The sequence below is a fragment of the Prionailurus bengalensis genome, chromosome A3 (assembly GCF_016509475.1).
Source record: "Prionailurus bengalensis isolate Pbe53 chromosome A3, Fcat_Pben_1.1_paternal_pri, whole genome shotgun sequence".
Lineage (NCBI taxonomy): Eukaryota > Metazoa > Chordata > Mammalia > Carnivora > Felidae > Prionailurus > Prionailurus bengalensis.
In genome coordinates, this window is record NC_057354.1 from 29,765,336 (window position 1) to 29,785,576 (window position 20,241).

At 49.9% G+C, this 20,241-nt stretch overlaps 2 protein-coding genes across 7 annotated transcripts in view; both read left to right on the forward strand.

The window, feature by feature from the left end:
- The window catches only part of PTPRA (protein tyrosine phosphatase receptor type A), a 160,973-nt gene extending 147,366 nt beyond the window's left edge, over window positions 1-13,607 (forward strand). For all 6 annotated transcript variants that reach the window (XM_043602749.1, XM_043602751.1, XM_043602748.1 and 3 more), the window contains 4 exons: window positions 5,415-5,540; window positions 5,620-5,771; window positions 12,127-12,262; window positions 12,994-13,607. In XM_043602749.1, the coding sequence (XP_043458684.1) occupies window positions 5,415-5,540; window positions 5,620-5,771; window positions 12,127-12,262; window positions 12,994-13,068 (489 nt within the window). In that variant the 3' untranslated portion in view covers window positions 13,069-13,607. The remainder of the gene's footprint in view (window positions 1-5,414; window positions 5,541-5,619; window positions 5,772-12,126; window positions 12,263-12,993) is intronic.
- A 2,276-nt stretch (window positions 13,608-15,883) lies between these two features.
- Window positions 15,884-20,232, forward strand: LOC122496494 (progonadoliberin-2). Its single transcript, XM_043602755.1, is given in 3 exon segments — window positions 15,884-18,974; window positions 19,094-19,168; window positions 19,171-20,232. Coding segments are annotated over 3 exon segments (519 nt in total). The 5' UTR covers window positions 15,884-18,820; the 3' UTR covers window positions 19,461-20,232.
- Window positions 20,233-20,241: the final 9 nt, after the last annotated feature.

Below are 20,241 nucleotides of genomic sequence, written 5' to 3' on the forward strand. Positions count from 1 at the left end.
CAAAATCCACAGACCGAGAGACACGAGTGGAGGTGAAACAAGAAAGGAATTTATTTCAGTGAGGCCGACACTGGGACGATAGCAGACTAACATCTCAAAGACTATCTCCAAGTGCTGAAAATATTTCTAGGTTCATGTAAGGAAGCTGTGGGACAAAGTTCAGTGGGTACGTGCAGGTGGGCAAAAAGGTCAGGTCGATCATGGTCAGACATGTGGGGTCTTGCTGAAGTCATGGCAGTCATTATTGCCTCAGGGATAATTTCAGTTCCCATCCCTGGATGCTTTGCTTGCCGGATCTTTTGCCTGCGTTAAGAGAGAAGCTGGAAAGAAAATTAATCAGAAAGTACAGACTGAGGTCAAAATGGAAGTGGTTAAAATCCTCTTCCAGAGCCACCGACTCCTCCACTTTTCAGCCTGGGACTCCCCACTCATGTTCTCACCTTCCTCCCTACTCTCTCTAGAGTTTTTGTGATTTGTCATTATTATAATCCTTCCCTTGCTAACATCTGTTATTCCCCCCGATCTCTTACTTTCATGGCACCTTATCTCTCAGCCTGGCTCATTTTTCTCTAAGAAATCAGACAAGGGCAGGTTCATCTTCTCTGCTGCAAGCACCCAGCCTCCTCAGATCTGTAGGCATTCTCTCTCCTTCTCTCCTGTTGTAGCGGGAGGGGGTCCCTGCCCCTCTCTGTCCACCTGTCCACTGTGCCGGGCCCCCCCACCCCCACCCCCCTCCGCCTTCTCAAGTGTGTTGCTGCAGCGCTCTCCGACCCAATTACGCCAACCAGCCTTCGCGCTGTTGCACTTCCTGTCTTTACAAGATGAAAATCTCTCTCGTGTCCCACAGTTCCTTCCCTCTGCCCCCCGTCTCTCTGTATCCCTTCCTTCCCAGCACAGCTCCTTTGAGGAGTTGGCTTCCTCCCTTCCACTTCTGTCCTCATCCTGTTCCTTCTCGGTCAGGATCACTGGTGACTGCCTTCTTGCCCTTCCAAAGGCCTTCCTTCTCTCTTGTCTCTCTGGTCCTTTTATTGCAGCATCTGAACACTCAACACCTCCCGCCTCCTCAAAACACTTTCTTCCTTTGAATTCTATAATATCACCCCCTCACTGGCCCGGCAGTTCCTTTCATTTTCTTTGTGACCACCTCCTCCTCTGCATGACCTTTTAATCATTGAGGTGTCCTCGACTCAGGCCTTAACCCTCTGTAGTTTGTCTTAACACACTGTCTTTTGAGGACCTCATCTAGTCCTGTGGCTTGAGATGCTGTCTATACGCCAGAGTTCCCCAAATCTGTGTCTCTAACCCAGCCCCCTCTTCCCACTTGTGTATCCACGTACCCACCCGATATCTTCACCTGGCTCTCCGTTGAGGATCTCGAACTCCACCTGGCCCAGATGAAACTTGATTTCCTCCTTCCCCCATACTAGTCCACCCCAGTCTTGCCATCTCAGTAGGTGGTGCCGCCTTCCACCCGGTTGTTCAGGGAGAAGTCTAGGAGTTCCCTTCATCGCTCCCCTTTCCTCACTCCTCACACCGGTGAGGTCTGACCTGTGCTGACCATATCTGCTTCTCTCTAGTGTAACTACTGACCCGTCCTAGAAACCACCGCCCCCTCACCTGCACCACTGAAGTAGCCTGGCAGCCCGTCTACCTGCTTCCATTCCACCCACTTTTAGTCACCTCACATGGCAGCCGGAGATCATTTTGAAAACATAAACCTAACTGTGGTCACTGCTTAAAGTCCATTTGGGGCTTCCTGAGATCTTGAGGGGAAATTTACTTATGCATACAAAATTTAGGAACCTTTCATATTGATATCCAGTCCCAAGACTTGAATTACATTGTTCTTCCTCACAGTTTCCCTTGCTCATTTTAAATACAGTTTCCATTTTCCCTCGTTCCCTTCTGCCCTCTAGCTGCTGAGTGGAGCATGGCTTCTGAGATGGGTCACAGCCTACTCCCTGCGAGGGGGGGTCCCACCTTTGCCCTTGCTTTGTGTTCTGCACAGGCCTGGTCTCCAGCTCACATCTCCCTCCTCAGCAGGATCCCAAGGCCTTTGTAGCCCTGGGCATCAGTAGGTACGGCTGCTGGCCCCTGTTCTGGATTCCTCAGGTCCCCATTCTGCCTGCTTAAGGAAGGGGGTTCCTCTCCTTTGGCCCAGAGAAAAGTCACCCCAGGAGATTTCTAAACTGGAGCTGTTCTTGTGTATTCCAGAGCCTTCTCCCTCAAAACTTAGTTCCCTAACTCTGTATCCCTGGAGGCCTCCTTCCAGTTTACTCCTTTTCTTCTCTGTTGTGCCTCACCACTGAGGTCTCAAATACCTGAAAGCCATCAACTGTGGGTCCGTACTATTTCTTTTTCTAGTCATACTGTGATTCTAGCTCATACACTTCATTTCTCTCAAGCCCATTTGGATCTTAGCACTGGTAATGGTTTTAAAGTTCCAGTCTTCACTCGTAGCTGGTAAGCTGTGTAAAGGCAGTGTTGGGAGGGAACTATGGCAGCAAAACTCATTCCACTCACTAATGCCCTAAAAACCAACATAATCTCTTGTTTAAGAGCCTTAATTAGAATTTTTTTAAGCTGTTTTTCTTGAGAAGAGGTCCCAGGGCCCCAACCCCCAAGGCATCCCCAGGGCCCCCAGTGGGCACATCGTGGAAAAGCCCTAGTCTATGACATTGCTGTGATCCACCACTTTAATAATTCGGTGTTTTAGAATGAGCTCAACATCATTTATAAAGTGGGTAATGAATGATTACACATATGAAAAGCAAGAAGAGTCACTAAAATGGACTTCTAATGATTAGTTTATTCGGACTGAGAGACTATTGGTGATTTTTATTTTTCTACTTCTCATAATTTTCCCAGTGAATGTAAAATACATTTGTGGTTGAGGATTTTAAAATTGCCAGTAGTGAAGTGTCCGAGATCTTCACCGAAATGCTCTGAAGAAATGGACAGTATAACTATATTGTTTTATTTATGTATTTATAGCCTGACCCATTCTGCAAGCATTGAACAAATTCATTTACCAGATACTGAGAGCCTACCACATGCAGGTAGTGTGCAAGGTGCCGGAGAGACAAAGATGAAAAGTGGCAGTCGCTGCCCACAAGGAGCTGTGGAGGAAATTGAGCCAGATGCCAGCAAGACAGGCCATAAACCATCTCCTGCTCACTAGCAAGGACAGCAGTGCGGGTGCCATTGCAGGATCAAAAGATAAAGAAGACGGGCTCCTGGGTGCCTCAGTCAGTTGAGCCGACTGGTTGAGGTCATGGTCCAAGGGTTGTAGGATCAAGCCCCGTGTCAGACTTCGTGCTGAGCATGGAGCCTGCTTACGATTCTCCCTCTCTCTCCCCCAGTCTGTCTCTTTCTCTCAAAAAAGAACAAAAACAAGATAAAGAGGGAAGGGATGATGGGGTGCCAGTGTGGCTCGGTTGAGTATCTAACTTCCACTCAGGTCATGATCTCATGAATGAGCCCGCGTCAGGCTCTGTGCTGACAGCTCAGAGCCTGGAGCCTGCTTGCGATTCTGTGTCTCCCTCTCTCTCTCTCTATCTTCCCCTGCTCGCTCTCTGTCTCTGTCTCTCTCTTTAAAATAAATACACATTAAAAAAAAAAAAAAAAAGAGGAAGGGGATGAAAGGGTGCTGTGGCCTGTGCTGTCTGAAGCACCATGGCTGGATGGGAATGTCACTGGGGTCAGTTTCTCTGGCTTAGCAGTCTGACATATGTAAACATCTGTAAGATGTAGAAACACCCCAAGGGAACAAGGGATGGGGAGGCATTGGAGCAAAGACATTTCTCTCCACCCTGCCATTGAGTGTTGGATGCAGCTGAGGTGATGGTCAGAGCTCTTCAGAGATACCGTAATATATTGCAAATTAGACTGTAAGTAACACCGAAACGTTAAGGGATTATGTCCAGTAAGGGAATTAAGTTTTTAAATTTACATTTGACTCGTGAACAACATGGGAGTTGTTGTTCAACCCCTAGCACCCTGTTCCCACTTTGTGCAGTCAGAAATCTGTAGGGGCACCTGGGTGGCTCAGTCAGTTAAGCATCTAACTTCCGCTCAGGTCATGATCTCATAGTCTGTGGGTTCGAGCCCCGCATTGGGCTCTGTGCTGACAGCTCAGAGCCTGGAGCCTGCTTCGGATTCTGTGTCTCCCTCTCTCTCTGCCCCTCCTCTGCTCACTTGCTCTCTCTCAAAAATAAACATTTAAAAAAAAAAAATCTGTATATCCCAGGGATGGAAGCTATAGCATATGGAATATAGTCAGTGGTATCATAATAGCATTATATGGTGACAGATGGTAGCTATGCTTGGGTGAGCACAGTATAATGGATAGATGTGCCAAATTACTGTGTCACATACCTAAAATTAACACTGTGTGTCAACTGTACTTCAATTAAAAAAAAAAAATCTGTGCCGGGGCATCTGGGTGGTTCAGTCGATTAAGCATCTGACTCTTGGCTTTGGCTCGGGTCACGATCTCATAGTTAATGAGTTTGGGCCCCACATCGGACTCTGCACTGACAGCACAGAGCCTGCCTGGGATTCTCTCTCTCCCTCTCTCTCTGCCCCTCCTCTGCTCTGTCTCTCAAAATAAGTAAACTTAAAAATTTTTTGAGAAAAAAAAACCTGTCTATAGCGTTTGACTCATCAAAAATGGTAATGAATAGGGGCTCCTGGTGACTCAGTCGGTTAAGTGTCCCGACTTCAGCTCAGGTCATGATCTCACAGTCCGTGAGTTTGAGTCCCGCGTCAGGCTCTGTGCTGACAGCTCAGAGCCTGGAACCTGCTTCGGATTCTGTGTTTCCCTCTCTCTCTGCCCCTCCCCTGCTCATGCTCTCTCTCTCTCTGTCTCAAAAATAAAATAAAAACATTAAAAAAAAAAAAAAAAAAAAGATTCCCTCTGCCTCTCCCTTTGCCCTCAAAAAAAAAAAAGTAAAAAACAAACAAAACAAAAAAATGTAATGAATAGCTAGCCTACTGCTGACCTGAAGACTTATCGGTAACATAAACCGTTAGCACATATTTTGTATGTTTTACATATTCTATACTTATTCTCATAATAAACTAGAGAGAAAAGAAAATGGCATTAAAAAAATTGTAAGGAAGAGAAAATACATTTGTACTGTACTGTATTTATCCAGAAGAGTCTGTATATGAATGGGCCCATGCAGCTCAAACCCGTGTTGTTCAAGGGTCAGTTATAGATGTCCTAGTGAGGATCAGAAGTTAATTGGAGTGATATTAAGTAATGTAATGGCACTGATGTTTTGGTACCTTGGAGATGAAGTGTGTCCAGTAAGAGCTGGCTAAGAAGGGACCAGGCAGCTCAGAAGGCAGCCCTGCCTCTGCCATACATCATATCCCGGATGCCTCACCTCTCCCATTTGTCTCTCCAGGAGAAATGTGCCCAGTACTGGCCCTCGGATGGAGTAGTGTCCTATGGAGACATCACAGTAGAGCTGAAGAAGGAGGAGGAATGTGAGAGCTACACCGTCCGAGACCTCCTAGTCACCAACACCAGGGTAAGGTGGCCGGTGGGTGCGCCTCCTCCCACGGGGAGAGCCACGGTGCCCTGCATCTCTGATCCCCCTTCTTCCAAAGGAGAACAAGAGCCGGCAGATCCGGCAGTTCCACTTCCATGGCTGGCCCGAAGTGGGCATCCCCAGCGACGGAAAGGGCATGATCAGCATCATCGCAGCCGTGCAGAAGCAGCAGCAGCAGTCAGGGAACCACCCCATCACTGTGCACTGCAGGTACCACTCTCCCCAGCCCTCTGAGGGGCAGAGAAAGTGACGAGAGGCAGGCAGGGAAGGCGACCGTGAGCATCCTGGTGAGCATGTGGCAGTCAAGTTTGACGACCAGCACGGGGCCAAGATGATAAGAGCGTCTTGGTGTTTGAACTTCGCATTAAGTGCTAGGGAATCGGTGACATTAAGATATTGGGCAGGAGGAGCATTTGAGACCATGATGGGATACAGGAGAGCAACAGGGGAGACTGACAGTGGAGAGACCAGTTGGACAATGTGGGGGTGAGGGTCTGGCCTCCTTAAGAAACAGAGGAAAAGAGGGGCGCCTGGGTGGCACAGTCGGTTAAGCGTCCGACTTCAGCCAGGTCACGATCTCGCGGTCTGTGAGTTCGAGCCCCGCGTCGGGCTCTGGGCTGATGGCTCAGAGCCTGGAGCCTGTTTCCGATTCTGTGTCTCCCCTCTCTCTCTGCCCCTCCCCCGTTCATGCTCTGTCTCTCTCTGTCCCAAAAAAATAAATAAAAAACGTTGGAAAAAAAAATTAAAAAAAAAAAAAGAAACAGAGGAAAAGAGGGGCACCTGGGTGGCTCAGTCAGTTAAGCATCTGACTTCAGCTCGGGTCATGATCTCACGGTCTGTAGGTTCGAGCCCCATGTCGGGCTCTATGCTGACAACTCAGAGCCTGGAGCCTGCTTCGGATTCTGTGTCTCCCTCTCTCTCTGCCCCTCCCCTGCTCATGCTCTGTCTCTCTCTGTCTCAAAAATAAATAAAAACATTAAAAAAAAATTTTTTAATAAAAAAAAGGAAACACAGGAAAAGAGAAAAGGGCAACTATTTTCAAACAGTTTGAAGAAAAATGAACAAAGCTAAAAACATACTTGTGAAAGAGGAGTCCAGGGTGTAGGATACATCCCAAGTGTGAAACGGGGTTACTGATAGTAGTTGGTGTCACTGACAGAAGATGGTAAGAGGACTCATTTGAGGCGGGGGTGGTGAAGGTGAATTGTTTGGGGCATGTTTGATTGCATTTTATTAAAAAAAAAAATGTACCATGAGTTTGTATTGCTTTTATAATTAGGAAGAAAAAAAAAAAACTTAAAAGAGAAGGAAAACTAGAGTATAAATCCCTGCCAATTAGTTTTAAAAATAGAAAAATGAGCAAAGGAACTCCTAGGAATGTATCCAGTGAATGTGCTTCAGGAAGGTTGTAAATTATCTAAACATTAATAGGGGACTGATTCCATAAGCTCTGATGTATCTCATGCTACAGAGCTGCAAAGATTAATGAGGAGTCTGCTTATATACTGGGCATGGGTTAGTCCTCTAGACTTATTGTTTTGTGAGCAAGGCAAATGAGAGATAGGGAAAGAACGTAGGTTTCTGTTGGGGGGCACCTGGCTGATTCCGTGGGTAGAGCATGAGACTCTTGACCTCAGGGTCCTGAGTTCGAGCACTACGTGGGGTGTAGAGATCACTTAAAAATATCTTAAGGAAGGGGACACCTAGGCAGCTCAGGCAGATAAGCATAGCTCAGGTCATGATCTCAAGATCATGAGAACGAGCCCTGAGTCCCTTGGGATTCTCTCTGTCCCTGTCTCTCTGCCCCTCCCCCATTCACATTCTCTCTCACTCTGTGTCTTTGCCCCTCCTGCCCTTGCATTTGCATGTGCACACACTCTCTCAAAATAAACTTAAAAAAAAAAAAAGGAAAAATAAAGGGGCGCCTGGGTGGCTGAGTTGGTTAAGGATCCAACTATTGATTTTTTGTCAGGTCATGATCTCATGCATCGTGAGTTTGAGCCCCACATCAGGCTCTGCACTAACACTGTGGAGCCTGGTTGGGATTCTGTCTCTCCCTCTCTCTTTGCCCCTCTCCCACTTGTTCTCTCTCTCTCAAAATAAGGAAGGAAGGAGGGGAGGGAGGGAGGAAGGAAGGAAGGAGAAAGGGAAGAAAGGAAAGAAAGAAAGAGGTAAAGGAAAGGGAGAGGAAAAGAGGAAGAAAGAAAAGAGAAGAAAGGAAAAGAAAACGAAGAAAAGAAAGAAATCTTAAGGAAGAAGTGGCCAAGTGCAGCAGCTACTACAGACGGATGGTAAACATGAAAAGATGCTAAACTTTACTAGTAATATTCTGAGAAATGAGGATGAAAATAGTGCAGCGTGGCTTTTTATCCATTGGATTGGCAAAATTAAAAGGATTCCTTGGTGGGGCGCCTGGCTGGCTCGGTTGGTGGAACATGCAGCTCTTGATCCTCAGGGTTGTGCGTTTGAGCCCCATGTTGGGTTTCGAGATTACTTAAAATTAGAATTAAATTAAATTAGAAAAATTAAATTAGAAAATAATAAATAAAAATGTTAAGGAAAAAGGATTTCTTGGCCTGCCCAGATAAACACTTCTTTCCCTACACTTTTTTCTCTCCCTTGGTCACCCTCTCTTGGCAAACTCCAAATTCTCTAGCTACCCTGCGTCTGCACCGTGCAGCTGAGTGTGGCTGAAGAAAAGCACTGGGTTACAGGCCTCATTTTATGATCCTGACCGCTGGTCTCATGGTGGGCCCTTAGCGCTGCCTTGCTGTCCTTCCGCACCTTCCACTCTTCTAGACCAGGGCTGGACCTACTAGGACCCACTGCCATATCTGGCCTGCCACCTAGTTTTATATGGGTCTGCAAGCTAAGAACTATTTTTACATTTTTAAATGTTTTTTTGCCTTTTTGGTTTTTTTGTTTTTAAATCAAAAGAAGACTAGAGGCGCCTGGGTGGCTCAGTCAGTTAAGCATTCGACTTCGACTCAGGTCATGATCTCACAGTCCGTGAGTTCAAGCCCCAACTTCAGCTGAAGCTCGAGCCCCACTTGGGGCTCTACAGTCCTTCTCCCTCTCTCTCTGCCCCTCGTTCATTCGTGCTCTGTCTCTCTCAAAAACAAATGAATAAATTTTTTAAAGATTTTTTTACTCAGAAGACTATTTTATGACCTGAAGATTGCTTGAAATTCAGATTTCAGTGCCCCCATATAAGGTTTTATTGGAACACAGCTGTGCCCATTTGTTTCTGTACTGGCTGCTCTGGTGCTCCAGCAAAAGAGTTGAGACCATACGTGGTGCTCTCCTCACCTCACACTGCTGCTCAGCACATAAGAAGTCAGAGTTGCGCTGTTACATCTTGATTTTGTCTTTTCTCAGCAAAACCTAATGATGTATTCTATCTGGCCCTTGATAGAAAAGCTTGCCAGACTTTGTCCTGTATGACTATTTCACACCTCCTCTCAAACCTAAAACCACCACTGCCTCTTCTGTCCTCACGCTTAAGAGAGGACGGTGATTTCTGTTTGACGAAGAAAAGAGAAGCAATCTGAACTCCCACAGGCTCCCACCACCACAGCTGCCAATCCACCTGCCGTGGTGCTGCGGACCCTGCATCCCTCCTGTCCAGTGGATGAGTTGTCTGAGCTCTCTCTGTAGCCCATTACATTAACCATCTATTGCTAATCTCCGCATCTTAAAACAACACACATTTAGCTTACAGTCTCTGTGGTCAGGAGTCTGAGCACATCTTAGGCGAGTCCTGCGCTTCAGGGTCTCACAAGACTGCAGGCAAGGTTTTGGCTGGGGCTGCGGTCCCATCTGATGCTCAATTGGGAAGGATCCATTTCTGAGCTCACCTGGTTGTTAGTAGCATTCAGTTCCTTATAGGCAGCTGTACTGAGGGCCTCTGTTGTTTGAAATTCCATGCCACATGGACCTTCCCAGTGTGGCGGCTGGCTTCTTCTAAACCAGCAAAAAAGAGAGTGTCTCCTTGCAAAACAGGCATTATGATCCCGCGTAACATCATATGCGTGTAGTTATATACATCCCATCACGCTTGCTGTAAATCTGTTGGTTAGAAGCACAGCACATGTCCTGCCCACACCCAAGGGGAGGAGATCACACGAGGGCATGAACAACAGAAGATATCGTGGGGGATCATGGGGGCCATGGTGAGGCCTGTCTGCCGCACACACCCTCCACTTGGATATCAGTTCCATCCGCTTTTGTCTCCTCAGGACTTGACTTCAGTATCCTACATCATCAGGTTTTCCTCTGAATAACTGTCTGGATAACTACCATCCTCATATAGATGTGCTATAATTTCTCCCATCTTAATATTTTAAAAACTCTTACCTCAGGGCACCTGGGTGGCTCATTCGGTTGAGCGACCGACTTCAGCTCAGGTCATGATCTCACGGTTTGTGAGTTCGAGCCCTGCGTCGGGCTTTGTGCTGACAGCCTAGAGCCTGGAACCTGCTTCTGATTCTATGTCTCCCTCTCTCTCTGCCCCTCCCCCACTCATGCTCTGTCTTTCTCTGTCTCAGAAATAAATAAACATTAAAAAAATTTTTAAAAAGAGGGGCGCCTGGGTGGCGCAGTCGGTTAAGCGTCCGACTTCAGCCAGGTCACGATCTCACGGTCCGTGGGTTCGAGCCCCGCGTCGGGCTCTGGGCTGATGGCTCAGAGCCTGGAGCCTGTTTCCGATTCTGTGTCTCCCTCTCTCTCTGCCCCTCCCCCGTTCATGCTCTGTCTCGCTCTGTCCCAAAAATAAATAAAAAACGTTGAAAAAAAAATTAAAAAAAAAAATTTTTTTAAAAAGAAACAAAACTCTTAGCTCTAATTTCCTTCCAGGTAGCCCTCTGTTTCTGTTTTCCTTAATAGTAAAGCTTCTCAAAAGATTTGTCCAGACTAACGCCCCAGGTCCTCTCTCCTCATTCTCTCTCTCTGTCCCATTCCAGTTAACCCCTTTCCTCCCACATTCCATTGCAGCTGCCCCAGTGGGGGCTACCTGTGACGTCCACGTTGCTGAGTCCAGAGATCATTCTGTCTCATTACCCTTGACCTTCATCAGCATCAAACACAGTTGACCACTCACTTCTCTGTGGAATGCTTTCAGCAACACTTCTGTCCTGGTTTGTGTCCTCATTAACTGATTCCTCCTCATCCATGGTCCAGGGCCTCGTCCTTGGACCTCTTGTGAGCCCATCTTGTCACCTGGCTTTCATCCCAACTCCCACATGTCATTATCACTGGTTCACCCTCTCCCCTAAACTCCAGATTTATATGTCTAGTTACCTACTCAACATTTCCACTTGGGCATCTTCAGTTTAAAGGGTTCAGATAAGAACTTCTGGTCTTTCTTTCTAAGCCTTCTATTTGCACAGCCTTCCCCCACGTCAGTAAGTGGCATCTCCATCCCCCAGCTAACTCCTATGAGAAGCTTTGGAGCCATACTGTTCTCCTTATTTCCTCACCCATGCACATCTCATGTTCGACCTGGCTCTACATGGAAAGCAGTTTCAGAATCAAGTATTTCTCACTCCCTCCACCAGCATCTCTCTAAGCCACCACCCCTTCTTCCCAGTACTTATACTGGCCTCGCTGATTTCCCTGTCCCACCTTCCTACCTGTTCTCAACACAGCAGCCTGAGAGACCCTTTTAAAACTTCAGTCAGGCCACATCACTTAGAATCCCAACATGATCTGAGGGCTCTCACCTCGCCCCGACCACGCTCCTTCCTTCTGTCCGTCCGTCCATCCATCAGATCCAGCTACACAGCTTCCACACCTGGACATCCTGCCTTGTGCCTAAGATACTCCTCTCCCAGACAGCTACTGGGCCTTGGCCCTCGCCTTCTTCAGGTCTCTGCTCATGTGACCTCCTACTAGAGAACCTTCCCCAACCACCCTGCCTAGAACTCCTGTTCCTCTTTTTCCTTCCCACACTGCATATCATATTGTCTGGGGATACTGCTCCCCTCCACAGCCCCTGCCACACAGCAGGCACTCAGGAAAGGTCTGCTGAAGCAACTGATGACATTGAACAGGGCAGATAATATCATGGTCAGAGCCTGGATTCCTGGGACTTAGGAAGCAAATGAGAGACACGGAAAAGAATCAACACACACACCCCAGCGCAGAGGGGCAGGGTTTCTCAGGAGAGGAAAGACAAGACTAGAATCCCAACATGAGTGAGCAGCGGGTCAGGGCAACTCAGGCACATTTGCAGGTAGACAGTGAAGGCTCAGTGCTGGGTAGGAGGGGGGTATGTGTGAGGTTCTTCGCTGTCCTGTGGGCAAGTCCCTCAGCAGGCAAAGTGGGCCGTGCAGGAAGGACAGCTGGGGTGCCACTTCCTCCTCAGAGCAGACTGGGCATGTGGCTTACTTGGAGAGGAGCAAATGGGCCTCCTGCCCCAACCCACCCCAGCAGCTCCATTAGATGACAGCCCTTCCCAGGAGCTGTCACCATTACCCTCGGCCTCTATGTGCTCGTTGCCGCTGTCTTCACCTTATCAGCACAGTGGGCTGTAACAGATGTGGTAAGTGCATCTGCTCTATTACAGCGCAGGGGCAGGACGGACGGGGACCTTCTGTGCCCTAAGCACAGTCCTGGAACGGGTGAAAGCAGAGGGGATTTTGGACGTCTTCCAGACCGTCAAGAGCCTGCGGCTACAGAGGCCACACATGGTCCAGACACTGGTATGCTGCCCACACCACCGCCCCATCTAGAGCCCTTCTTTGTCGGGGCCATCTCAGGGGGAGGCTTTTCCAAGCAGCCCCTCCTCCCCCAAGGTGCCCCATACAGAATGAGCCTTGCGGGCATTGAGAGCAGAGGGGCACAGCCCTGCCACCAGTAAGAGAACCAAGCGGACTCTGTGAAGGCTAGAGGGGGTGGCTGGGTGCCCCACGGGGCTCCATGGGTCCTGGCGTGGGAAGTCTCAGGAGTGCTTCCTTTCTTTGGTTCAGGCTCCTGACCGTCTCGGTGATCAGTAACCACCGAGTATGGGGATAAGCATCCAAAAGGGTCCCTGAACCTCCGAGAGACATGTCTGAAGGGGAAGAAAAATACATTTTAAGAGTTTGGGGAGTTGGTGAGGCTTTGAGAGCCAGGGCGCCTGCAGCTTGGCTACCATGGTGAGGTGTGGGCCCCACAGAGCCGTCTCCCTGCTTGCGTGGTTTGCCAGCCCAGCACACTCACGTCTGACCACTGTAGGCCTAGGACGACATCTTCCTCTCAGTTCACCTCCATCCAGAGGAAATTAGCTGTACTCAACCCAGAAGGAGAGTACAGGCAGGTCAGGGCTCAGGTGCAAGTCCAAGAACGTTCATTTCCTCTCGGTTTTCCATTTTTTGTAAAATAGGTTTGTCAGGAACTGCAGGTACCTTGTTCTTGTCAGTAACCCTGGCTTTTCCCTCCTTGTGCTCTCCAGGAACAGTATGAGTTCTGCTACAAGGTGGTGCAGGAATATATTGACGCATTTTCAGACTATGCCAACTTCAAGTAAGAGGCGATGAGACCCGGTGGACAGGAAAATTGCCTTTAATATTTTGTAATATTCTGTTTTGTTAATATACCCAAAATTGTGTATATATCTTATAACTGTTTTAGAAATTGGTACATAGGCTTCTATTACCTATTAGGTGGAGATTTTATATGTAAATGTGTTAGCACTGATAGTCCTTTTTCCAATGTTTTATTGGGGAATTAAATAGTGTGATGTTTGGATTGATATCGTGAAATCCTCTGCCTGGAAATTGGGCTGTATTATTCTTTGGTTTAGACATCTTTTCCTGAAGAAGAAACACAAAACTCATTCCAGGTAGCTCAGTGTCAACTAAGAAAATAAGCACAAAGTTCTCAGAGCTCTTGAGGAAACTGGTTGTCCTGGTGCCTACCCCCACCCCCCCTGTTCTGTAAATAATCCCTCCCCTCTCTACCCCCTCCCCCACCACTCACAACCCACTGTGGGGAGTAAGGGGACCAGAGCGGTATCTCTGGCACCACACTAGGGATTATCAGGTAATAAAAGCTTTGACTCCCTAAGGAAGCGTCTCCCTTTGTCTGGGGTGGGGCAGCTGTACCAGGGCCAGGGCTCTCCCAGGCCACTCCTGGCCCTGCTCTCAGTGTGCTGTCTCAGCTGGTCTCAGAAGCCGTAGTCTTCTCGACGACTCCTTTCGGACCCGCGCAGCCTCTCCAGCTCTTAGCTAGTTGCCAGGACCCATGTCTCATTCTCAGCACGTCTTTGGTGCGGTGATCCCAGCCAGCCTCGCTCCCTGGGAACATGGCCAGGGTCCCCACTGTTTCCCTAGCACGGGGCATGGAAGAGAGAGGAGGTAGCTGGCTAAGTAATGCCAATCTGGATTGTGCTACAAAACTCTGGATTGTGTTGCTTTGTCCAGGATAAGCCTTTATATCCACACTTACTGGGTTAAATAGCTTTCATTTAATTTAACAAAATTTCACTTCATTTCATATTTGGACTTTTTTATGAGAAGTGCCTCAGACCCAGAGGCCAGGGTGATGGGAGTCTTCGATCCCAACTCGGTATCAAGCCTGACGTATTACACAAAAGCGTCTAACTTTTGTGTCTTAAATAAGGTGGGTGTTTCATTTATTTCTCATGTAACGGTGTGCCCAGTCCAGAGACCTAGTGTCCTCCCATCTTGTGGTCCCAGTGTCCCTTTAGGATGTTATTCGTGTCCTTGTGGCTGAAGCTGGATCACCGTCTTCTCCCATGGAGAAGCAGAAAGAAGATGGCGAGCAAGCAACCTCATTTCTAAGGACATGAAGCTTCCTACAGCCTTCTTTCCATTTGCACTCATACCCCATTGGCTAAAACTTAGTCCTAGGCTGTACCATAGGACAATAGAATTGCTAGGAAACGTAGTCTTTGGTTGGCACAGCTGGGAGGGTGGGTCTCTTCATTGCCTCTCATCCTCATGAGCAGCTCCTGATGGGAACAGGAGCGTAAACTGGTTGCCACAGCTGCGACAGCCTCAGTGCGAGGCTGAGAGAGTCTTGTGGCCTGTGGGGCCTTTTTCAAGAAGCAGGGATAGGCCCTGGGCTACTCAGGCTGTCAGGAGTGAGAAGTGGCACTCCATTCTGGGCCGTGGAGGCACACTCAGGTCATTGCTGGTGTGCTTTTTGGCGGAGATGGGACTTGAGCTACCCAAGGGATGCTGGGAATTTGGATGAGCAAAAGGAGGCAAAGTCATACAGAGCCACATTACAGAAGGCCTCAGAGCCCAGGTGAACAGATGGGTTGGCTCCAAGATGGAAGCCAAGTTCACCACATATTCAGGATATCCTCGGGAGGCAGGGGCACCATGACAGACAACCTCTGGAAGTTTCTGTGAGGTGAGTATGTGTCAGAAGTACTCGGTCCTTCTGTAAGAACTAAGGAACTCCAAGGGGCAATAAATTAAAAACTCAGTGGTTTTCAAAGAAGCATAAGTAAGTTAAGCAAAGACAGAATATGAAGGATTTCTGAGGAGACGTGCCATGTTTGGGAAGGAGACCCTGATTTTTTGCAGGCTGCCTCCTGGCAGATGGAGAAGAGCAGGCTGGGGTCAACAAGCTACATAGCCAACTTATAGGAGAGCCCTTCTCATGCCTGTGCTGCCTCGCTACCCCCCACCAGGCTGCCTACCTCCTGTTGCTCGGGCTGGCATTGAGCAGCTTACACACCAGTGCTTACAAGGGTTTTTACAGAAGGACTGAGTATCTCTACCAGCTCACTAGTGTGGGCTGGCAGCTTTCTGCTGGAGTCCACGCTGATTTGCTTGGTGGCTAGGCCAGTATTTTAAATACCACTGGTTGCTTAACAGACATCTTCAAGCAGGCCTTGCATGGTTGCAAGAGACATAAACCCAACGGGAACTAGTCGAGACTAAAGGGAAGTGTATCAGGGCTCACACCACACAGTCGTGTGAGAATGGCAAGGGTGATTGCTTCATCCATTGCCCATCTCCCAGCTAGTTAGCTATGCCCCAGGGAGCGTGAGCCAGTGCAGATTTCTCAGAATGGGGAGGGCGAGGCATCCAGTGCCCACCGTGCTCAGACCTCACTTCATCAAGTCAGCACCCTCCTGGGCGTTCAGTTCCCTTCAACACCCCTCTGACCACCACCAAATGTACAAGTCTTTGATTTAAAAAAAAGGGGGGGGGGGGCGGTGTGCCTGAGTGGCTCAGTCAGTTAAGTGTGTGACTTCAGCTCAGGTCATGATCTCCTGGTTCTTGGGCCCAAGCACCTATATCAGGCTCCATACGGACAGCAGAGCCTGATTTGGATCCTCTATTCCCCTCTCGCTGCCCCTCCCTGACTTGCGCACTCTCTCTCCCTCTCTCAAAAATAAACAAACATTTTAAAAATTTAAAAAACAAACAAACACCACTTCCCCCAGGCCTAAAGTCTTCTGCCTTTATGATAGACTCCCTCTCACCTCTTCCATAGTCATCCCCACAGATTTCTTTCTTTCCAATTTCCGGGGATCCACTCTCTGTCCACGAGTTCCTGCCTTCTGACTTTATCCTCACTCTGGAGCCACTGCTCCTCCTTTCTCCTTCTTCAGAGACTGGCCATTCCTGTGGTCTGTAGGTTATGCCCCCTTAGCTCTTCTCCAACCCTGAGCTCCAGGTCGGCTTCCTGCCACGTGACTGCACGCGATGACCCACGGCACCTGTCTCACACTCCCAATGCCCAGGGGTTCACCCTGTCTCTCCAGAGTCTTCGGTCCCTTCCTCCAGCCTTCCAGCATTCTCTGTGCCTCCCTCCCTCCACCCCTAGCCCACAGATCCAGACCTGCCAGCAGTTCCTGTGTTGACTCTTCTCCATTTTGTTCCTTATATTGGAGCACCACTGCTGCCCTGTGTGCGGACTCCAGCTAACTCTGTCATCCTTCATCCAGACCATCTGCTCAGGGCTTTGTGCCCCTCTGTGCTCCAGCAGCACCCGAGCACACTGCTCTATGCCTCTGCTTTCCCAGCCGGCTACAAGCAGTTCCCAGACTGGAATGAAGTCCTATCCTCAGGACCGAGCATTAGTTGCTCAGCGGTGAACACATGGCTTTCTGTGTCCTGCTGAGAGGGATATGAGGATCAATTCCAGAGTCTACAGTCTGGAAGAGGACAGCAAACGTTCCTGAAAAGCTATGTATGTGGCCAGAAAGAAAGGAACAAGAGCATCCTTTGGGAAGCTTAGTTCTGGTTTGGATGTTTTAGGAAAAACCACAAACTAAAGGCACCCCATTTCTCTTTTAAAATAAACACAAGGGACTTTGAATAAAACATTCTGTAAATCCAAACCAGAACTAAGCTAGTTTACTGAACTCAAAGGAATCATTTTCACTAAACCATAAAACAAATGTTTTTCCTAAAAATTACTTGGTTAACCAACACATATAGGAACAAAGTATTTTCCAAAACAATTTCACTGAACATACAATCCACACATTGTTTGGAAATTGATGTGTGCCTTCCTGCATGGGAAGCTGAAGTCCAGGCGCCCATGAATAACTGGTGCCTGTTATGCCATCCCCTCCCCCATCTTTGCCTCCGGATTTGACACACCTGCTCTCCTAATGACTGGCCACCACGCCATCAAGCCTGACCCTGGCCCTTGCGTTCGCTGTTCAGCCCAAATGCGGAAATTGCCTATTAACCCTGTAAACAGGCCTCTGCCCGCCGCCCCCGCTCCAGGCGAATAGCTGGTGGAAAGCTAATAGCTGGTCCGTGGTGGAAAGTTGAGCTGACGCAGAATGAGAGGCAGGGGCATGTTTCAAGTGTCTAGGTGAGCTGTGCCAAACTCCATGAATAGTCTTGGGTTGAGCACAGGATGGGGAAGGCTTGGAACCTTGGGAGGCAAGATTATTCCTACCCCCTGCTCATAGGCCCACAGATGCTGCACTGCCCCCTTAGCTGAGCCCCTCTCATGGGCCTGCAGGGAGGAGAGAGAAGCCCCACCCAAAACTACCTCCATCTAGAGCGACCCAGCCCTGGTGCTCAGGTGTGTGGATGAGGTTCATTCCATCCCCCCCTTTTACAGTTGAGCAAGCAAGCCCTTAGGTCCCCATGGCCTCCCCCAGACCTCTCCACAGGTTGCTGGCTCCCCACTCAGGCTGCCAACTGCGTGGGACACGGGTCCCCAGCCATTGCCGCCTCCGGGCCACAATTTCCTTTTCGGGTCAGGGAAGACTGAGGGCTTTGTAGGCCTGAGGGCAGGAGCCTGAGGATGCAGCCCAGGAAGTGGGAGGAGGATTCTTAAGGGCGTGGCCCGGCTGGAGCAGTCCTACCACCTCAGATCCCTGGGAAGACAGGGAGCGGGAGCAATCTGTCTGGTGACCCCAGGGCCAGTGGCTAGGAACATGCACTGGGAAGGGAAGAGTGTTGTTGGGTGGCAGGCTACTCCCCCTCCCTTCATTGAGACGTCACTGGAGTCTGGACCAGGAGCAGGGGGAGGAGTCACCATAAATCCCAGAGCTGGCTGTCTGGGGGTCCCACTGTCACCTGGAGGAGCTACCTCAAGGAGCCACCTCGTCCACAGCTTTCCCTCCGTGAGTGAAGAGGCTGCTTTCCCCCAAGGGCTGGGACTCCTGGATGGCAGTCTGTCCTGGGTGTATGGCACTCTGTTCCTCTTCTCCCTCCCAAGTCCCTCTTACCCATGAATCATGTCCCAAAAGGAACCCTTTCCCTTTCTCTCCCCAACACTGTTTCTATGCCTGCTGCCTCTATTGTGGGAGGGACGAGGGGTAAAAGCACTTGCCCCTGTCACCACCACACATCCATTCCACATCCCCAACTGCCATGGAAGAGAGATGGCAAACCACAGAGAAAAGGCAGGGTGCTGTGCACCAGGTGCCCCCAGTGCCCCTACACTGCTGCCTGTCTCTTGGAGGGCTCCCCTGACCTGAGTCTCTGTTACTTTTTCCAACCTTCTACTTCTGGAATCCCTGACGGGAGGAGGGGTAGGCCTGACTGACCAGGAAGGGCCCTCAGCTGGCAAGGCTGGAATCCTCTATGCCCTGGGGAGGGGGGGGGGTGGTGTCTGGGGAAGGCTAGCTGCCAGGAGCCTCCGGGGTCCAGATCCCTGGACTCCTGGGATGAGGAGCAGTGGCAGAAGAGGGAAGGGCATTAGGAACCACTAAAGCTGCCCCTGAAGCGCCAGCTGTCCAAGGGGACCCTGGAAGAAAAGGAAGGAGGTGTGGATGGAAGTATCCGCCTTCTTGAGTGCTGTCCACTATCCGTGGGAGCAGCCCTGTCATGGCCGGCTGCAGGCTAGGCCTTCTGCTACTGCTGCTGCTGACTGCCCACCCTGGACGCTCGAAGGCTCAGCACTGGTCCCAGGGCTGGTACCCCAGAGGAAAGCGGGCTTCCAGCTCAGCCCAGCACCCACAGCATGTCCCAAGGTTCCCAGGTAGGTTAAGGGTCTCCCCAGCCTGAGTGGGAGGAAGAAGGTGCTGGGTGGAGCTCCTTCACCTACCGTGAACCTGGGATGGGGTAGTGGGCAGGCCACAGCCTTCGCTCCCTTCTGAGGAAGGGTCCTGGGCACTGCAGCAAGCAGACCAGACAAGGCTGCCCATAACCTCCCAAGCGATGCCCTGGCTCCCCTTAGAACAGTGTGCCCTGGGAGGCCAGAACCACAGGCTGGTGGTCCCTCTACAGGAAGCAGCGCCTGGTGCAGACACTGCTGGTAAGTACAGAGAGAGGCCCAGGCATTGGCCACCAGGGGCCATTATGGCCAAGGACCTGGGCTATGTGGACAGAAGAGGGGGTAATGAGAAAACACAGAGATGCCCCCTGCCAAAGCACCCTCAGGCACACAGCCAGATGCCATCTGCTATTCTTCCTATTTCCCAGAATTCTTGGAACAATTTATGATAAGATACTTATGTTAAAGTAAAAGATTAGAAGTCATTAGTGGAGTAGGAGGAGACAATTGTGCTTAAAACCTCCATAAGTAAGACCATAGCTGTAGTGGGATCCTCTAGGCTTCTTTCTCATCATCAGGAGAACCCAGTGTGTCTCCCAGTGGGAAGAGATGAGGAGTGTGAACTCACACTAATAGAAGGGGCCCCAGAACCAGGTGGTCACTGCACTAGCAATGACTTGGTGATTGCAGAAGACCGAGTGCAGAGATGGATTACTACTATTTTGCAAATTTATTTTAAAGTGCACCAGGAGGGCGCTAACTGAAGGAGAAAGTGGTTAAATTCCCATAAGGCAAAAACTTATCACCGAGTTTAAGTCGGTGTGAGCTCAGGCTTTTACATACCAGGTTAAGGGTGGGCAACACCCAAGGAGCTACAGAGCGCCCACGCTGGGTCCTCTAGCAGCCAAGGCGCGTCCGCCAGAAGGCCACGTCCAGCTCCGCGGGGACAGGTCTGGAGGAGAGGGGGCGGGCAAGGTCGCAGCTGGGCTGCCAGGACATCTGCTAAAATACCCGCTTCCTCCCCGCGCAGACCGAACCTAGAGCGCCGCGCCCTGCAGCCCTCCAATAACGATGTGAACTCCCTGAAGCTACTGCCTCGAGTTCTCTCAGTCGTCCCTTGCCCACCCGCGCTGAGACCCTACCCCGCGCGGGGGCTGGAGGGACGCGGGCCGGACCCGCCGGCGGGAGGGACACGGGGCGGGTCATGGCAGGCCTCGCAGGAAGGGCGAAGCCAGAGCCAGCGGGCCGGGGG